This window comes from Electrona antarctica, assembly GCF_951216825.1.
Source record: "Electrona antarctica genome assembly, chromosome: 23".
In the NCBI taxonomy this organism is placed as follows: domain Eukaryota; kingdom Metazoa; phylum Chordata; class Actinopteri; order Myctophiformes; family Myctophidae; genus Electrona; species Electrona antarctica.
Window position 1 is genome coordinate 3,388,377 of NC_136804.1, and position 21,374 is coordinate 3,409,750.

The following is a 21,374-nucleotide window of genomic DNA, read 5'->3' on the forward strand; positions in this document are numbered from 1 at the left end:
CACAGGGGGATATTGTGCGAAGCCACTTGGGTTAACTTGAGGGTAACCAGGGTTAGGCTGAGGATATGGCCCAGAGTGTGTTGGGAAGGCAAACCCACGTTGTTGTTGAGGGGGGCTTGGGTTTGGTTTGACTGACTTTAACTGATGACTAAGCTGACTTGGGTTATCAGGCAACCTGCCTTGGGGGGTCGATTGAGGTTGTTGGCGTGTATGAAACTCCTGCTTGGGGACAGTTGACTGGGTAGCAACTGGTGAGGACTTGTGAACAGCTGACTTAATAGAGTCTGGGGGCTTTGGAATAGATGACTGTGCGACGACTTGTGAGGTGCGTGAGTGACATGACAGCGAAGCTTCATCATCCTCTTTCTCTTCCTCATCGTCTTCATCGTCCTCTTCATCTTCGTCCTCATCGTCCTCCTCCACTGGCGGAGGCAGTGTGGACTGCTCTTTGTCTTGTGGAATGGTGCTTAATCGCTCAGACAGTTCTGCGGCTAATGAAACTTGACTATCTTCAGCTCGGGCTTGGTGTGGAGAGCGGGACTGCTCTGGATAACCAACCTGTGGGGGGCGAGTTGGTGACTGCTGTCGTGACACTTGTCTGGACGACCTTACTGAAGACTGAAGGGAGTGGCGTGCAGAGGCCTGTCTGGAGCTTCGGGCGGAGGACCGGGCGGAATGGGATTTGATTACTTGTTCTGCAATCTCGCTCTGTTGTTTAGCCGTCTCACTTTGTTGCTTAGCAGTCTCGCTTTGTTGCTTAGCAGTCTCGCTTTGCTGACGAGCTATCTCGCTTTGCTGACGAGCTGTCTCCAGTATTTGCTGTAGCATCATTTCCTGGGGGCTAATGTGGGTCCGAGGTGATTCATACGCTCTCCTCGTTTCCTCCTCTTCATGCCCATGTACCTGTGACTGTGTCGACATCTGGTAGCTCATGTGATAATCACCTAGGTGAGATGGTGGGTGACTAAAATATCTTTAAAAAAAAGGGATCTCCATCCATGATGATGTCACGTGATGTCATGAGGCATGACTATATATGGTCATGCCTGGGGTGACCAACCAACCAACCAACTGACTGACGGGAAATGCACGATTTCATAGTAAATGCGACCTGCAGTCACAATAACCATCCCGTGGCGTGCTCTGCCTGCCTCTGGGCTGCCTGTCAGCCTGTCTGTCACTAGATGTGGTTAGAAAGCAGGCAGAGACGGCCACCTGGAAGCGTCCTTCAAAACCCTGATAGTGTTGCATGAAGGGGGAGCTACCCGGTTCTTCTTCTTGTACGTGGGTGACTGGTCTATCTAGCAGTCCGTTACCGCCACCTAGCGACTTTGCATGCACATTATAGTGTTTTCATAAAGTGTGCGTTCTCGTGTAAAGGGTCGCTAAAAAATGAGAACGCAACGGGACTTTACCGTTTTCTCTGGCGACCGTTCTCGTGTAAAGGTGGTCTGACTCACTGTCTTGTTGCACTTTGCAGAAAGTAACGCTGTGTGTGTGCGTGTGTGTGTGTGTGTGTGTGTGTGTGTGTGTGTGTGTGTGCGTGTGCGTGTGTTGTACAGAAAGTAATGAGGCGTTCCCAGCATGCTCGTAAGGAGACAGAGTTCCTGAGACTGAAGAGAACGAGGCTCGGCCTCGACGACTTCGAATCCCTCAAGGTCATAGGTCGAGGGGCCTTTGGAGAGGTACAGTATATTTAAGTTTTTATTATCATTATTATGGTCATGACATTTCTGGAAATATTTTGAAAATAGTTAATAAAAAAAAACCTTTTTTCCAAAACATGTATAACATTAAACGAAATATGTAACATAAGTTGTTATTCGCCAAAAGCTTAGCATGATTGCAGCCTAATGTGTACCGGTACGTGACAAAAGTAACTACAAGCTCACAACGTGCTGCAAGCGTGATCCTATGCCCTAGTACAGGTGGTGTAGCAAAACATTTGACGCAAAATTTGGTTAGCAATTATAGCATTCTATATTCTATGCTTTGTTGTTGCTACACTGCCTGTCTTTGGGCATTGCACATAGGAGTAAGAGACTCATTATTGCGCGGAATGATTGATTGATTTATATAGGCCTGGAAATTGGGTTAAATATTATGGAATGGTTTTGGAAATTCATTGGTAAAAACGTGTGGGAACTCTGTTCTTCTTTTGTGATTAGTCCTGCGGTGAGGTCTTTATTCCAGCAGAGAAAATAGTTTCTACATATCTATATGTGTCTAAATACAATATATTTTGGGAAAATATTACAATATATAGCGTGTAAGACAAGCAGACAAGTGGGCTCTTGGTACAGAAGTTGTTTTTATATTAGGTTTTATGTTAACTCCCAGGTTCGCTTGGTACAGAAGAAAGACACAGGACACATCTATGCCATGAAGATCTTGAGGAAAGCAGACATGTTGGAGAAGGAACAGGTGAGTTCCATTCCACTCTTCTGTGTCCATTTGGAAATGTATGTTCCTTTTTTTTTACCGCCTAAATCCAGACAGAGATGTCTGTGATTCACTCCAGAGGAAAACCCCAAATAATACAATGTTGGTGATGTGGCGCCTCCTACTGTTATGGACGTTGCATAGTCTGCCTTTGTGTTGTGATTGTGACCATTTAACCCATTGTTAGCATTGGTGTTAGCATTATGTTATGCTTTAGCTATTGAAAAATAGCAGATCTACCAGCTCATAGCGCGCCACCGAGTGGCGCGCTACGAGCTTGTAGGTCTGCTATTTTTGAAAAATCGAAGAACCACTGATATAGAAACATAGCTTTTTCAGAAAACTGTCAGGATGTAGAAGACATTTTTAGAATCTGATCTCAGGTCAAAATGGGATAAAATAGATACCTCATTGGCCGCGGTAGTTCCTTGGAGTGATGTGTGTGTGACTAGTACTGGCCAGCTTTATTGGCATGAGGAAGCAAACGTTTGCATTGCCAAAGCAAGTGTCGCTGGGAAAGAGGGAGTCGCGCCTCTGATTGGCCTACCGAACCTCCCCTTCTGTTACGCACGCGGAAGCTTGGCAAGATTCAGAGCGCCCAGCGTTACATAGGCTACAGTAAGACATAAGACAAACACACTTGGAATGGGAAATAGAAGGAAAATGGAATTGGTAGGGTTTTTCTTTCTACCGACAGTGTGTACTGTAATATTTTGTATGTGGAAAGTGAGTAAACTACCTCAACGCACCCACGGTCTCCTGTCTTGTTTCCTTACTCCACAGTATATAACTTTGTAATGCTACTGACGTTTGTGCACAACAATCTTGAAAACAAAGTAATACATTGTGGGTTTGAGCTGACAGGCCCTTCTAAATGTCAATCAAGTCACCTTAATTCAAGTGGCAAAATTTAAATTAAATATATTTTTTAGGGGCATGTAATGTGATCTACCTGCACAGCCCTTGTGATCTACTGGTAGATCGCGATCTACCTTTTGGGCACCCCTGGTCTAACACATAATCTTTGCTTAGAATGGGACGGAATGATTTAGATCAAGAGTTATTAAGTTAATTACGTTTTAAGATTTTCGGTCTCGTCGGCTAAAATGGGGGAGAACATTTTCGATGACTTCCCACCGGGAAATAACATCAAATGTTGCGCAACAGACGCTCCCAGCCTGTGGAGCGATGCGATCGGTTTTGATATCAATAATCTCCGTCCGTTCTACAAGCACGCAATGCATCGCGCAAATGTGGTTAATGTATGGTTTTGTGATAATCAAAATCTACAAAGTAACTAGTAACTAAAGTTTTCAAGTAATGCGAGATGTAGTGGAGTAGAAGTGAAAGTATTGGAAATACTCAAGTAAAGTACAAATACCTCAAAATTGTACTTAAGTACAGTATACTTATTAACACAATATATATCAAGGGTTTCGTTCATTTCTATTTTCTATTAATCCAGAATTAATACTATTATATTTAGGTCGCTAGGTAACGCTTGCTTCCATGGTGTGACGTCATCGTAATACAGAAACTTTGTGCACACACAACCTTTAGCTGCGGTTTCTCTGAATTGAGGCTCAGATTGAGGCGATATGAGGTGAGGGACGATGTCAGGAGCTCAATAACAAATTAGCCCCACCTCTCGGTTAGCATATTAGCGTTTCTAACACTGGAGATTGAGAAGGTGATCCATTGTGGCATGAAAATGGCTGATTACTACTGTCCGGTTCACAGGGTCTTCTTTGCTGCCTTTTTCAGTGCATTCTGTTGGCACTGCCGCCAGATCGCTGGAGTCAATGGTGGGGTAAATGTACTTTGTTACTTCATGTCTCTCCCAGGTGGCACATATCCGTGCTGAGAGGGACATTCTGGTGGAGGCGGACGGAGCCTGGGTGGTGAAGATGTTCTACAGCTTCCAGGACAAGAGAAACCTCTACCTCATCATGGAGTTCCTCCCTGGAGGTCTGTCTGGCACCCTCGGATGACATTTATCCATGCTTCGTTTCGCACGCACGCACGCACGCATGCATGCATTAAGGTTTAATGATCAAACGACGTTAAACAACATTAAACTCACTTTGCATACCCTCTATTTTCGATGCTGGGAAGTAAGAAATTGCTTGAGCGCAGTAGAGAACGGAACAGAAGAGTAAGAGTAAACTTTTAAAATGAAGTAGCAGTAGTGTTTGTTGTAGTTGTATTACTTGTGGCACTTGCAAAAAAAAGTCAGAAACACTAAATAATGGTATACCATTAAATACATAATTAAAATAAATACATAAATAAATAAATTAAATAATCGTATACCATGTAGTCTGTATACCAATTTTATCCAATCAGTATAGAGAATGCAGTCAGGAATCAAACAAGTGGACTTATAAGTGATGACACAAAGAAATGAGCAGACACAATTGGAACTGGAACACTATAAAAAAAATTAAGCTGATACAGTATATGGCAGGGCTATTCTCTCCTGATTGGCTGACATTTTGTCACCTACCTGAACATGTATTTTCTGTTTATTGTTGTTGTTGTTGTGGTCACTCAGGTGACATGATGACCCTGCTGATGAAGAAGGACACGCTAGCGGAGGAGGCCACCCAGTTCTACATCGCCGAGACGGTCCTGGCCATCGACTCCATCCACCAGCTGGGCTTCATTCACAGAGACATCAAACCAGACAACCTGCTGCTGGACTCCAGGGTGAGCAGAACACACGCACACGTACACACGCACGCACGCACACACACCCTGCCAGACAACCTGCGGCTGGACTCCAGGGTGAGCAGAACACACGCACACGTACACACGCACGCACGCACACACACCCTGCCAGACAACCTGCGGCTGGACTCCAGGGTGAGCAGAACACACGCACACACACACACACACGCACACACACAGCCTGCCAGACAACCTGCTGCTGGACTCCAGGGTGAGCAGAACACACGCACACACACACACACACACACACCCCCCTAGGCCAGACAACTTGCTGCCTCCGGCGGCGTCCCTGGGGATGTTCTAGGCGGTCCCCAGCTAGATGGTTGATAGTCAGAACGAAATGGACATTTTACGGATCTGTAACTTATAGATGGAACCTATAAGTGGAGCCAAATACGTAAATTGACACACAGGATTTTACAATGTAGAGTGTGTCCGCAGAGATAAAAATCCAATGGAGAGTGTTGAAATTGACCCTGAAATGTAATGAACACTCACTATTTTGCTGTGCGTCAGAACCGATCTCACTGGTGCGCACGCACGCAAGCATGCGCGCACACACACACACAGACACACAGACACACAGACACACAGACACAGACAATTACACATCTCTGTCTGCTCTACGTGTCCTGACTATTAGCCTTGAGGCTAAACAATGATGACGTAATTATGTGTTGTTTATCTTCCTCCCAGGGACACGTCAAACTGTCAGATTTTGGACTGTGCACGGGACTAAAGAAGGCACACCGTACAGAGTTCTACAGGAACCTGACCCACCAGCCTCCCAGCGACTTCTGTGAGTTTACACCGTGGAACAACAAGGACCGTTTGGTCTGGAAACGTTCTGTAAGGTCAAGATGCTTAATCTTGACCTTACAGGATCTCGAGGAAGTGTACCTCCCAGCCCTGGCAGAGTAGTTCTGGAGTAGTTCCAACGGATTGTGTGGCCCTGGTGTTTCCCTAGTGGGACTGATTGAGGGTAGCTACTGGGACGTAAGTTGGGACTTGATCACCCCGGCTGGGTCGCCTGAGTGAGGGGCATGATGTTGGTAGACTCGAAACCCCGTTGACCTCAGGATACATCACTGAGGATACGTCCCAGGTGCATCCATGCGATGTATTCTTTTTAGTTAATAATGACCTTTGTAATCTCCCACTGACTCCCTACTACTACTACTAACGCATACAAAACAAATATGGTGTTGTCATCGTGCGTGCGTGCGTAAATGTAACCTCATGCATTACTATTATTATTATTTAGGCTTGCCTCCTGGTAGAGATTTGTGTCTACTGAGCGCACCTTTTACCGTCTTAATTTGATCACATGGAATAATTGAAAAAGATTCTGTGATTACGACTGCAATTATTATTAGTTGCGTACCTATACGGCCGCTCTCTTGAGTCATCCTATATCTTATTCGTGCAATCTGCAGCCTTCCAGAACATGAACTCCTTTGTATTGGTTATATTTTCATACAATCTGCAGCCTTCCAGAACATGAACTCCTTTTGTATTGGTTATATTTTCATACAATCTGCAGCCTTCCAGAACATGAACTCCTTTTGTATTGGTTATATTTTCATACAATCTGCAGCCTTCCAGAACATGAACTCCTTTGTATTGGTTATATTTTCATACAATCTGCAGCCTTCCAGAACATGAACTCCTTTGTATTGGTTATATTTTCATACAATCTGCAGCCTTCCAGAACATGAACTCCTTTGTATTGGTTATATTTTCATACAATCTGCAGCCTTCCAGAACATGAACTCCTTTTTATTGGTTATATTTTCATACAATCTGCAGCCTTCCAGAACATGAACTCCTTTGTATTGGTTATATTTTCATACAATCTGCAGCCTTCCAGAACATGAACTCCTTTGTATTGGTTATATTTTCATACAATCTGCAGCCTTCCAGAACATGAACTCCTTTTTATTGGTTATGTTTTCATACAATATGCAGCCTTCCAGAACATGAACTCCTTTTTATTGGTTATATTTTCGTGCAATCTGCAGCCTTCCAGAACATGAACTCCTTTTTATTGGTTATATTTTCATACAATCTGCAGCCTTCCAGAACATGAACTCCTTTGTATTGGTTATATTTTCATACAATCTGCAGCCTTCCAGAACATGAACTCCTTTTTATTGGTTATATTTTCATACAATCTGCAGCCTTCCAGAACATGAACTCCTTTGTATTGGTTATATTTTCATACAATCTGCAGCCTTCCAGAACATGAACTCCTTTGTATTGGTTATATTTTCATACAATCTGCAGCCTTCCAGAACATGAACTCCTTTTTATTGGTTATGTTTTCATACAATATGCAGCCTTCCAGAACATGAACTCCTTTTTATTGGTTATATTTTCGTGCAATCTGCAGCCTTCCAGAACATGAACTCCTTTTTATTGGTTATATTTTCATACAATCTGCAGCCTTCCAGAACATGAACTCCTTTGTATTGGTTATATTTTCATACAATCTGCAGCCTTCCAGAACATGAACTCCAAAAGGAAAGCAGAGACGTGGAAGAAGAACCGCCGGCAGCTGGTAAGAGAGTTACGGAGTTTAACCCATTCTGACCTGAGATCAGATTCTAAAAATTTCTTCTACATCCTGACAGTTTTCTGAAAAAGCTATGTTTCTATGTCAGTCGATTTTTCAAAAATAGCAGACCTACAAGCTCGTAGCGCGCCACTCGGTGGCGCGCTATGAGCTTGTAGATCTGCTATTTTTCAATAGCTAAAGCATAACATAATGCTAACACCAAAAGGGGTTCCCGCCCAAAATGGGTTCAAATACATTACGCAAGGGATAATGAGTGGCTAGGTGGTCGTTGTTGATAAATTAACCGACGGTGGCTAATCACCCTGCCTGAAGGTGATTTATTTATCAGCCCCACCTAGCCATTCATTATCCTGCTTATTACACAGCTACTTATTACATAAATGAATAAATTGACCCAAAAGTGACAACAAAATGAAGTATTTCCTTGCATACGGTAATTAAAGTAGGCCCAAGTCTCCCTGCAGAGCGCAACACAGTCGCCTCTGGAAAACAAGGAAGTTTATCAAATGGAATACATTTTTGGGTACTGCATCGTCTATTTATCTATCTATATTTCAAATGTTTTCAAAAACATTCTTGAGAGCAACGTTTAGTTGTAAATGTGTGTTTGTTTACATGGCTGTCGTGTTGGATACGGCATAACATCCAAGCAGCGCAGCAGGTGCTATGGGGGTACACACATTGCTCAGCCAAACAAAATCATCGCTATGGGGTACAAGCAAACACACACAGCTGGGCATAGGAGGGGCTAGTGTCCTTCACAAAATGCATTCAGATTACATTACTCTGATTACTCTGTGTTCCAGGCGTACTCCACGGTGGGGACTCCAGATTACATCGCCCCGGAGGTGTTCCTCCAGACAGGATACAACAAGCTCTGTGATTGGTGGTCTCTGGGCGTCATCATGTATGAGATGCTAATAGGTAAATACTCTTAAGTCTTAACTACTTTGAAGATGGAGTGCCGGGATTTTCGTACTCTATTAGACCCCCAGGTGTGGTTAGAATATGTCTTGTATGTGTCTATGGAGTTCATATTACTCTATTAGACCCCCAGGTGTGGTTAGAATATGTCTTGTATGTGTCTATGGAGTTCATATTACTCTATTAGACCCCCAGGTGTGGTTAGAATATGTCTTGTATGTGTCTATGGAGTTCATATTACTCTATTAGACCCCCAGGTGTGGTTAGAATATGTCTTGTATGTGTCTATGGAGTTCATATTACTCTATTAGACCCCCAGGTGTGGTTAGAATATGTCTTGTATGTGTCTATGGAGTTCATATTACTCTATTAGACCCCCAGGTGTGGTTAGAATATGTCTTGTATGTGTCTATGGAGTTCATATTACTCTATTAGACCCCCAGGTGTGGTTAGAATATGTCTTGTATGTGTCTATGGAGTTCATATTACTCTATTAGACCCCCAGGTGTGGTTAGAATATGTCTTGTATGTGTCTATGGAGTTAACATTACTCTATTAGACCCCCAGGTGTGGTTAGAATATGTCTTGTATGTGTCTATGGAGTTAACATTACTCTATTAGACCCCCAGGTGTGGTTAGAATATGTCTTGTATGTGTCTATGGAGTTAACATTACTCTATTAGACCCCCAGGTGTGGTTAGAATATGTCTTGTATGTGTCTATGGAGTTCATATTACTCTATTAGACCCCCAGGTGTGGTTAGAATATGTCTTGTATGTGTCTATGGAGTTCATATTACTCTTATTAGACCCCCAGGTGTGGTTAGAATATGTCTTGTATGTGTCTATGGAGTTAACGTTACTCTATTAGACCCCAGGTGTGGTTAGAATATGTCTTGTATGTGTCTATGGAGTTCATATTACTCTATTAGACCCCCAGGTGTGGTTAGAATATGTCTTGTATGTGTCTATGGAGTTCATATTACTCTATTAGACCCCCAGGTGTGGTTAGAATATGTCTTGTATGTGTCTATGGAGTTCATATTACTCTATTAGACCCCCAGGTGTGGTTAGAATATGTCTTGTATGTGTCTATGGAGTTCATATTACTCTATTAGACCCCCAGGTGTGGTTAGAATATGTCTTGTATGTGTCTATGGAGTTCATATTACTCTATTAGACCCCCAGGTGTGGTTAGAATATGTCTTGTATGTGTCTATGGAGTTAACATTACTCTTATTAGATCCCCAGGTGCGGTTAGAATATTCAAAAACGTCGGGATCGGGAGTCGAACCCGCGGCACACTGCCAGACTCGGACTACCGGCCAAGGTGCCTGGACCGCTGAGCCGCGGCCCAGGCCTGAAGCATATAGCTTTTAGGGGGTGGGGCAGTCTGCCTTCTAGATCTAACTCTATGACTGCATGACTCTTTTGTTTTTTTTAGGTTACCCTCCATTCTGTTCAGAGACTCCACAGGAAACGTACAGAAAGGTCATGAACTGGAAAGAAACCCTGGTCTTCCCACCTGAAGTACCCATCTCGGAGAGGGCCAAAGACTTAATACTGAGGTGTGTGTGTGTGTGTGTGCGTATGTGCGTTGTTTAAATCCCATGTCATGATTATTCAAGGCTCGATTCTTGATTTGACACTGGCACCCATATACTGTAGCGTGTCTATGCGACAGACAGTCAGTGTCCACATTTGTGTACGTCCGACTATGACTGCCTTCACTGTCGATGTCATTCAAATAGACGCCATCTACCGTATTTAAATGGAAGATTATTTGAATTTCAGGGTGGACATTATTATGAACTTCATGAAGTTCAGGGATTATGAACTACTTGAACAGAGGTTTGCGTCCTTTCTTTTGCAGGTACTGTACCGATGCAGAGAACAGGATCGGAGCTGTGAGCGTGGAGGAGATCAAGAGCCACCCGTTCTTTGATCCAGTGGACTGGGAGCACGTCAGGTACACTTTACACTTGGGGGACAGAGTAAGGGTACAACCCACCCAGACATACGCGACGAGGGGCGGCAAGATGCCGCCTAGAGCAGGCGTCTCTTCCGGGGTTTTTAAACAGCTGGTGGATGGAAATGACGCTCGTGCAAGTTGACGCGTGGGCAAAGCGTTTCCGGTTTTCTGACGGACGCGTCAAGTTGCAGCCTCTCAGCCGCGCGAGAGTCATTTCCATCCACCGGCTGTTTGAAATCCCGGAAGAGACGCCTGCTCTAGGCGCCATCTTGCCGCCCCTTGTCGCGTATATCTGGGTACACTGTAACTCTTCCCTACTTCCTTCACAGGTGTTACCGATGATACTAATAAGGCTCTGTTCCATTTAGTGCACAGTGGTTCTCAAACATGTTTAATTGTGAGGACCCCCCCATAACTCTGAGAGTACACAAATGGAACCGTGAGGATGAGGGTCCATTTGGTTCCATTTGTACACTCTCAGAGTTACACACCCGTACGGGGCCATTTGGAACCCACTCAAGGACACTTTGAGACACTGGTGTAGCAGAGTGTTTCCAGTAAACCATCATGCACAATAGCATAGCTATTAAACATTATGTTATAATTTAGCTATTGAAAAATAGCAGATCTACAAGCTCGTAGCGCGCCACCGAGTGGCGCGCTACGAGCTTGTAGGTCTGCTATTTTTGAAAAATCGTGAAAATATTTATTTCAGAAAACTGGAGGATTTAGAAGGATTTTTTTTTAATTTTGAGGTCAGGCCTAAATGGGTCAAATGATAAGGGACAATATCGGTGGCACCCAACTGTATGTTAGCGTGGGACGTCCTTGTGATCGATGCCCGTGTGTTGGTTCCCAGAGCACCAGTTTGCTGGCTGGCAGTTCTTGATGCCTTTGGCAGTGTCCCGCTAGTCGCATTATCACCCTTGGTAATCCCTCATACAGAGTCTTGTTAGTAACATGTACAGTCTTGCTGATGTTAAGTACTGCACGCAGCATTCTGGTGTAGCACCCGTCAAGGGACTTCTGCAGGGTTGGCTTCAGAGTCCAGCATTCACTGCCGTATAGGAGAACAGACTCCGACTCTGTTTTGACCAGAATGGAACAGAGCCTTCATTAGTATCATTTTTATCCCATGATTTTGTAACCCATTTTTCACCCGTGTGTCAATTATCTAATGTGATTCTGGGCTCTACACACCCTCCGCCAACCTGGGGAGAGCAACGGACTTGAACTCATGCTTCTTTCATGCATGAGTGTCCAAGTCGCTCCTTTACACCTGACATGGGGGAGTTTCCCTGGAACGTAGCGCGTGGAAGGAACACGTTATTTCTCCATTGGTATCATTAACACCGACTCTGTTTGACCAGAATGGAACAGAGCCTTCATTAGTATCATTAACACCGACTCTGTTTGACCAGAATGGAACAGAGCCTTCATTAGTATCATCGGTACCACCTGGAAAGGAAGTAGGGAAGATTTCTGTTTTGGATCTGGAGCTGCAATATTTTGGAAACCCCTATTGTGTCTTTCTTGGGGAAAAAGAAAACATTGGCCAAAGTTGGCGTTCTGGAATATATGATGGAAGGAAAGGGTTCCGTCTGTGTTGCTTCTCCACAGGGAACGACCGGCCGCCATCTCCATCGAGATCAAAAGCATCGACGACACGTCAAACTTTGATGACTTCCCTGAATCAGACATACTTGCACCAGGTTTGTCACAAACAAACACCTAAGATGTGCTGCTGTACCACAGCAAGAAAGAAAAAATATTTATCAATTATTACTATTACAGCATTAGGCTTAGTTGCTGTGATACTACGTACTGAACCTAGTCATGCTTGTTCGTGCTATTGTCAAATATTGTTATACCGTTAGTGCTATCGTCAAATATTTTTATACAATTTACAAAAGTCGCTCTTAATCCAGAGTGATTTACAGTAAGCAAGAACACAAGGTAATGCCAAGGTCATATAAAATGCATAGGAAATGGTCATCTAGGATCATAAGTAAACTAAGAACCTAACACCTGTGTAACATTAACAGTAGAATGTCTGTACAATGAAACTATGAGTATACACTATAGAATGCTATGTCTACATACTGTAATACGCTATCTAAATTACATATTTTTCGAATTTGCATATGCCTGCAAGGATGTCGAGGCTAGGGCTAGTGCAAGTGCAAGTGGCATTTTTCCCCCAAAAATCTTCTTGTTTGCTAGTATATTTTAAAGGGTATGACTGAACCTAGCTCTGGTCCATAGCTCTAATGCGGTTTGCATTTAGAGCTATGTTACTCTCAACTTCCGCCGCTCGCATGAATGCAGACCAGCCTCTCGTCTTTAGCGTAAATAAAAAGAACGTTTTTGCTACTCACCAAAACAAAGGTGGGTTGTGTCATTAGAAAGCTTACTTTCCTTAGTGGAAGCACTCTGAGCCCCCCACCACATGTATAAACGGTACTTTTTGGCCAAAAGGGGATTTTGTTTCCACCGGGAAAAAAATACTTTCAGTTACTCCACTGCGCCTTCTACCGATATTGCCCAGAGAATTGCCTCATAGAGAATATTTTTCCTCCGGTGAAAAAAAATCCCTTTCTGGCCAAAAAGTACCGTTTATACGTGTGGTGGGGGGCTCAGAGTGTTTCCACAAAGGAAAGTAGGCTTTCTAATGACACAACCCGCCTTTGTTTTGGAAATTTGGTGAGTAGCAAAAACGTTCTTTTTATTTACACTAAAGACGAGAGGCTGGTCTGCATTCATGCGAGCGGCGGAAGTTGAGAGTAACATAGCTCTAAATGCGACGCATTAGAGCTATGGACCAGAGCTAGACTGAACCCTGATGCCATCCCACTAGCTGCTACTGTACATGGCTATGTTGGCCTGGAGGAGCATGGGCCATTGCCCTCTAGTGGGCATGAGAGGAATGAAACTGCCTTTTGCGTTTTGATTGATTCATTGAATACCATACTTTCTATTTATCAGTAGAAGACAAGAAATGGACAGAATTATTTATCTGACTTTGGCATCAGTTTGCATCATCAGTGATACATTTCTTCCTAATAGCCTACATACATACATAATGTTTCTATTTCTATTACTTAATATTTCTTAGGCAGACATTTCTAGAGCACGAGTACATTAAGGCTAAAAGGAAACACAAAAAAAGAGTCCTGTGAGGAGTTGTTTCCATTGTGTTGCTGTGTATTCAATTCATCAACAATGAATAAAACATTACACAATAATGCATGTCATCGACTTAACCCATTTTGGGCGGGAACCCCTTTTGGTGTTGGCATTATGTTGTGCTTTAGCTATTGAAAAATAGCAGATTTACAAGCTCATAGCGCGCCACCGAGTGGCGCGCTACGAGCTTGTAGGTCTGCTATTTTTGAAAAATCGAAGAACCACTGACATAGAAACATAGCTTTTTCAGAAAACTGTCAGGATGTAGAAGACATTTTTACAATCTGATCTCAGGTCAAAATGGGTAAAAACGTGCATTTACCTCCCCCTTGTGGTCTCCTGGTAGATCGTTTTTCAGGCTAGTTTAGAAAGAAACCAGTGATTGACATCTCCTAATGGATGGTGTCAGGGCATTCCACATGTTGGTGGCAGTGTATTAGAATGAGAATTTTAACATGTTTCTTATACACTTAGGTAGCACCAGATTGTTGTTGCTCTCTCTAGTATTGCGCCTGTGTGTACTGTGGGTGTCACTCGCTTTGGAGAAGTAGGCTTGTTAGTCATGCATGATGAGGATATTGATCGCACTGCCTCTTTGACTTCTCTTAAATTCCAATCCAATTTCTTTATTTGACTTTTCAGCAGCCAATGTTACAGAGCCAGACTTCAAGTCGAAGGACTGGGTGTTCCTCAACTACACGTACAAGCGCTTCGAAGGGCTGACTCAGCGAGGCACCATCCCCACCTACATGAAGGCAGGGAAGGCCTGAAGTGCCGAAACTGGACTGCCTCAAGAAAGGGACATTTTTACGGACACAGGGTCTGGGCTTTCAAGCCCCCGCTGGTGCTGAGCAAGTAAATTAACCACTTTCGAATTGGTGTCAATATTTATAGGTGAATATGTTCAAATTGTTCTTTTTTTAAAATAGCCGTTCTGCAAAGCTCACAATGTGTTGCAACTTGTAGATGTGCTATTTTTGAAAGCTCTTGAATATAGCTTAAATAAGTGGTTAATAATATCAGCACGAATCGCCAACTTAATGTAACCATGCCACACATGCTTTTTAGGTCCACTGCTTGGCTACGTCTTTGAGAAAACCAACAACTCTGGGTTGAGGAGCATAACATAATACCTCGGTTGTTTACATATATCACACACCTACCATCTCTACACTTAGGTCTCAGGCCAGTGAGCTGCTATAGGGAACTAAATGTGCATCATATCTGCATGATGTTCGACTGCATAATTCCTCTGGGGAGGATGCTCGCCTTTCTTCAAAAGGTGTTCATGGGAATAATATAGACTCACTGTTTAAACATTGTAACAATATGAGTGGCTAGATAAGCTATGATGTGTAGATGACATGGCTCAAAAGACTATTGCCAACATAATATTTAGGTTATTTTCAAGTCCTTGTAGTGGTGCCGGTCCATGGCAGAATAATCTTAAAGGTATAGTCTTAAAAAGAAGAAGGCAGTTGTCTGCCGAAACGTTGGTTTATTTTACTCTATGTGAGTCCTATAATAAAAACATCTGCATTTAATTGGCTATTAGTGTGTGCGGCCACTTTTTTGTCTTTTTAAGACTATACCTTTTATATTTTCAAATGAACACCTCAATCCATATTTTTCCTGCATTGTATTGTAGTTCTCGTCAGTCTAAGAGCCAATTGTTTTTCTTCCCTGGTTACAAAGTGCCTTTATATAGTCTAAAACAATATTCAAGGAGATATTTTATTAATGTTGTACTTAGGGTTTGATTTTACAAAAGAAAAGCTGATGTGAATAAAATGATATTAGTTAGGTCAAATTGGGATATACCATTTGGAAGACTACACAAAGAGTTGTTTGATGAAATTCGGTCAAACGGTATTTAGAAACTTCCTGTCCCAAATGTAGCTCTTTTGTTTTTATATTGAAACACTGAAATCCTACCCAACTTAAGTTTAAATTATGTTTTCCTTTTGATTTCTTCTTAAAAGCAGAGGACAGTTAATATAAACTGCTTAGCCAATTTTGGATAGTTCAACTTTTGGGGCTTTTGGGATATTTAACTTTGGTCTGTGCACCCACCCATTTTTTCTGCAGCCCCAGTCGTGACTAAAAAGAGTGCTAAAGTAGTATACAAAGATCTTTAAACATCTTTAAAGCATTTTTCACATCTATATAGGGGCAAATGAGAACTTGCTCCCAGCGAAATACTAAAGAGGAAAGCACTGTCTTCCAACAGCTAACATAATTTGATATGCAAAGGTCCCAGTGGACCCGAGGCTTACTGTGAGCATAGAAAGAAAGTCGCAGACAAAATAAATAACAATTACAGCTTCACTTGAATTAAAAAGACATGAATTTCAGGACCAATAATGTTGTGAGACAGTGATGAGCAAGAAGGCACCTGCATCCTACCAATGTGTCTCTGAAAGGCACTTTGCAAGACACCGTCACTGAAGCATCAATCAACCTTATAAATAATCATAGTCAGTTTCTTTAAGTGAAGTATAAGTCGAGGCTTAAGCAGGCACCATACTACAAAACAAAAAATAGTATAAGCAATTCCCAGTTCCGCCTTGTACTTTAGACCCGTATCACTGTTGTTGTTTCGTTAAGGAAGGGTGTTGAAATATATGTACCTCCTCCGAATCCGATCCATCGCCAGTGATTTTTTACCCCCGACAGTGAGGAGTTGCCCCTTCTTTTCACCTGACAGTGAGGAGTTGCCCCTTCTTTTCACCTGACAGTGAGGAGTTGCCCCTTCTTTTCACCTGACAGTGAGGAGTTGCCCCTTCTTTTCACCCGACAGTGAGGAGTTGCCCCTTCTTTTCACCCGACAGTGAGGAGTTGCCCCTTCTTTTCACCTGACAGTGAGGAGTTGCCCCTTCTTTTCACCTGACAGTGAGGAGTTGCCCCTTCTTTTCACCCGACAGTGAGGAGTTGCCCCTTCTTTTCACCTGACAGTGAGGAGTTGCCCCTTCTTTTCACCTGACAGTGAGGAGTGTCCCCTTCTTTTCACCTGACAGTGAGGAGTTGCCCCTTCTTTTCACCTGACAGTGAGGAGTGTCCCCTTCTTTTCACCTGACAGTGAGGAGTTGCCCCTTCTTTTCACCTGACAGTGAGGAGTTGCCCCTTCTTTTCACCTGACAGTGAGGAGTTCCCACTTCTTTTCACCTGACAGTGAGGAGTTGCCCCTTCTTTTCACCTGACAGTGAGGAGTTGCCCCTTCTTTTCACCTGACAGTGAGGAGTTCCCACTTCTTTTCACCTGACAGTGAGGAGTTTCCCCTTTTCACATCCCCCAGACACCCAGGAGTCGACTGATTTTTGGCTTGCCAAAACTAAAGAAGTTCTCTTTGAGTCTGCGTACGTAAATTATTTCGCTTCTGAGTGTTGCATAAGTTAAGTCCCCTAATTGAGGAATATGAATTTCTGACCAATCACTTTGTCATCTGCTTCGGGGCCAGGGGAAGCATGTGTTATTGGTCTCTGGAAGTGTGCTGCACACTTTAATGTTCATAGGTTCTTTAACCGAAGCATACATCAGGCTTAATCCTCCGTCATATAGCGTGTTTACTTAAATGCGTGCATGCGTGGTCAAATGCGTGCGTGCTTAGAAATGTACACATTTTAACCGAGGCATACAGTAGACTGCATTAAATGAGGTTATGCGTCACCTCTGTGTTAACCACATGTACCCTAGCATCCCTATTCTGGAGGCAAATATTTGGCAAAAGATTGCAGATCTGATCTACAAGCTCACAACATGACACGTTTTTGATTGATTGATTGATTGATTGCATACTTTACTACTTTAACAAATTGCACAGAAACAACACAGCAAGTATAATTGGGCAAGCTATGCTAAAAGGACAAAAAAAACAGAGTGACCCTTGTGAACCTGTAGATCTGCTATTTTTGGGGCGAAAAACTATAGACTGTGGCTCCGGTCGACTGAGAATATAGGGTTTAAGGTGTTAATTTAATCCCCAAATGGTCTTTCAGAGTTACATTCTGTTGACTGTTCTAGACCAGTGGTTCTCAACCAGTGGTCCGGGGACCACCAGTGGGCCTTGAGGGGGTTACAGGTGGTCCCCCAGCTAAAAGATGGAGGGTTGGTAACCAAATAGACCCTTATAGATCTTTAACTCTTGAGAGTCCATTTGGTTTCATTTTATGCTTTAACTCTTGAGAGCGTAAAATGAAATCATGTGCACCCGCCTGGGTCCATTTGGTTTTATGTTATGCTCTCAAGAGTTAAATTATATCGTTATACATCTGCATTACTTAATTTACAAGAAGTCTACACAATGAAAGAGAATGTAGAAGAATTTTTATTTTGATTAACGTTTGCCTGTTGTCCTCTCTGAGTCCTAATGGTACCAACATCAATACAGCATGGAGTTGTGGACATCTTATCCAACGACAGTTAGGTCTGCGATGCTAAATCTCATGGTCCGTGGCTTAACCCATTCAGGCCTGACGTCGAAATTAAAAAAAAAATGTTTTCTAAATCATGACAATTTTCTGAAAGATTTGAGGCACATTTTAACGATTTTTCAAAAATAGCAGACCTACAAGTTCATAGCGCGCCACTCGGTGGCGCGCTATGAGCTTGTAGATCTGCTATTTTTCAATAGCTAAATTATAACAATGTTTAAAACACCAAAAGGGGTTCCCGCCCCAAAATGGGTTAATGGTTAATGTGGTTAAACGCTAACGTGACATGGATGCGTTCCAGGTCTCAATGGATTAAATGCCAAATAAATGATGGGCCTTCATATGAAAAAGGTTGAAAACCACAGTTCTAGGCAGAGAAATCTTAAGGAATCACTTCTTTCACTTTCAGAAACGGAATGACAGTCAGAGATACAATGTGGTGGAAGACAGATATTTTGGATCTACATGCTATATATATGACGAATAACTTGAAATCCTTTGCCGTGTCACTTTAAATGGGTCTAAAATATAATTTGATAATGGAGACGACCCGAATTAGGTGGAGGAGGAACATGCCAACCTAAGGAATCATGTATTCAAATACCAAGCTAGATGGGGTTCCCTGAATACAAAAATCTAAGTACTTATTTTTTTTCTTCTTCTTCTTTTTTTGGCCGGACCAAACTTTTTGCGGGATGTGCAGCTAAAAGTTGCATTCAATAATATGTTGCCATGATTCTGCAAGAGAACTACTTGGTACATTACGTATTATGAAACCAGTTTGACTCAACCCTGTCATTCTTGATGCTGCAGACGATTGATCTACTGCTTAGACACGATATAAAGCACTGAGAAATACCCTTTAGAAATACATTTCAACAAAATAGTCGGTCTCTAGTGGATTCATAGCTGTCAGACTTGGCCTAGTATGCAAGCCTTGCCTTCCAAATCCTTTCCCTCTGTGTTACAGGTTACTAACTAATTAGTGTATTGTTTAGTCAGCATTTGTTTACTCCATCTCAAGGGTAAACTAGTTCTCTGACCAGGGCGATGCTGTTACTGTATTTTGTGTAATGATTGTGTACATATACTGTAGTAGATATTTGAAGGGAACCCGATTAGGATGGGATGACAGAAGTGGTCATTAATTCACCTTATTTACTTTTTATGTTGATAACATGCTAAAAAAGAAATAAAATAAAACTGATTCAAAGTCTCTGGGGTTTATGTTTCTTTGCAGGTGTTGCGCAACAAATGAGGCATTTGACAACAATTCAGAAGTTCAAATGAACATTCACCTGGTAATACAATTACTTTTCACCGTTCAATCAATGAAATCCGTAAGCTGCTCCAATACAAACGGGTAGTCGGTAGACAATGATTTTACTTGGAGTCTTGGATCATGTACATTTAACATTTATATTATATACGCTGTATTTCACTTTAGCGGGGAACATTTGACCAGAGACTTCCTGTGTCTGAGAATTTGCTACTATTCACTGGTGCTGTTTACAAAGTTGCACTCTCTCTCATCTCCATTCCCTTTTGCTCTCCTATTTCAGACTTTTCAGAGTGACTTGCTACTGAATTGTCTGAGATCATGGAAAGGGAGTATTTTCCAGGGTTCCTACACATTTGGAATTGCAAGCTGAGGTGGGCGGTTCAGTGTCAGAGGGACTTCCAGGGCGGCGCAGCTCGTCCCCCTGGCCGCCAGTCGGCACTCTCCCCCTAGGGCAGGGGACGCAGGGGGAGGCCGTCGGTGCCCGGTCGTTGATTCCAGTTTGTGCTGTCACCTTAGGTCCCTGCAGTGTCCGTACTCCCAGGGTGGCCAAGGTGCGAAACTCCCTGACCCACTGGAGGTCACCTGGGGTGTCCTCATGGGAGGACAAACCAGGCGCCTGAAGGCCTATAGAGGGTATGCGCGTGACATCATCATCAAACCCGGAGGTTATGCAGGAAAGCCTACTAAGTGGAAAAAATTATACTTTCTGGCTTTGACAGCCCATACATCCAAACAGAAAAATCCTATCTGATTATGTTAAACAATGTTAAACTCACTTTGCCTCTCAATTTGCCATTCACTTTATGCATGCACATACCCTCTATTCATTAGCCTGCGGACCCCTATTTGAAAAGATATGAGAAGATTTTTTTTCTACGGCTGTAGCAGTGATTGTCAACCAGTTTTATTTCAAGGACCCACAGTTTGACTTGCATTAGGCTATACGGACCCCCATTTAATGGCAATTTATATTGTAAAATCACTGTTAATGTATCTCTAAGATGGGTCCATTTGGTACTTTTACTCCACTACATTTATTTGACAGCTTTAGTTACTTTGAAGATTTAGATGATTATCACAAAACATGCATTCTGCAGACTTATGACTTATGACTTATGAAGCTGAAACGTTATAATACACGCTATGTATGAGTGGCTAATGTTTAATAGCCCTAATAATATATAGATTTGTATGGTCAATAATGCAACCTTCCTTACTTTCAACAGCTAGTGCTTTGATCTGTACATTTTCCCACAAGAGGGTGCTATTGAGCAAGACAAAGCAGTGATCCCAGCAGCGTTTTATCTATCATAAAAGCTATAATGATAGATAGTTAAGAATCAAATGGATAGTTAGGAACCAAATGGTATTTAACTCTGAGAGTGTACAAAATGCAAATGAAACCCAAATACACTCTCAGAGTTAACATTGCTTTAGAGTTTAGACAATATAAATTGGGGTCTCTCAGAGATATAATAAATGTTTTTTTGGGACCCTATATGGTGTATAGTTATGATTTCTTCTTGTTGCCGGGTCAACTAATGTCCCATGGGGGTTATTTTTAATCCTTTCTTACACCTACCCCCAAAATGAACCAAACACAAATGGAGCAAACACAAAATACCATAGCTCTTGAACTAAACAACATACAGAGACAAATAAACACAGTTTTGAGTAGGCCTATGGAGCTATGTGTGTGTGTGGGTGGGTGGCTGGCTGGCTGGGTGGGTGGGTGCGTCTGAGCACGAAAACAGCATGGTTGATTTTCACCACGTGTGTGCAACCTAACACACACACAAACACACACGCACATATTAACTGTATATGATTT

At 42.6% G+C, this 21,374-nt stretch overlaps 1 protein-coding gene across 2 annotated transcripts in view; it reads left to right on the forward strand.

Annotated features, from left to right (window-relative positions):
* LOC306916548 (serine/threonine-protein kinase 38-like) overlaps window positions 1-19,477 on the forward strand; it is a 33,427-nt gene extending 13,950 nt beyond the window's left edge. The window contains exons 4-15 of one of the 2 annotated variants that reach the window (XR_013788996.1): window positions 1,563-1,685; window positions 2,341-2,424; window positions 4,287-4,410; window positions 4,997-5,151; window positions 5,869-5,971; window positions 7,671-7,732; window positions 8,557-8,674; window positions 10,118-10,241; window positions 10,547-10,642; window positions 12,266-12,357; window positions 14,474-16,506; window positions 17,097-19,477. Coding sequence is in view for 1 of the 2 variants with exons in the window: in XM_079494448.1 (XP_079350574.1) it covers window positions 1,563-1,685; window positions 2,341-2,424; window positions 4,287-4,410; window positions 4,997-5,151; window positions 5,869-5,971; window positions 7,671-7,732; window positions 8,557-8,674; window positions 10,118-10,241; window positions 10,547-10,642; window positions 12,266-12,357; window positions 14,474-14,601 (1,209 nt within the window). In the remaining variant the exon portion in view is untranslated. Of the gene's footprint in view, window positions 1-1,562; window positions 1,686-2,340; window positions 2,425-4,286; window positions 4,411-4,996; window positions 5,152-5,868; window positions 5,972-7,670; window positions 7,733-8,556; window positions 8,675-10,117; window positions 10,242-10,546; window positions 10,643-12,265; window positions 12,358-14,473 lie in introns of both variants that reach the window. The other variant, XM_079494448.1, reaches the window with a different exon arrangement.
* The last annotated feature ends 1,897 nt before the right edge of the window (window positions 19,478-21,374 follow it).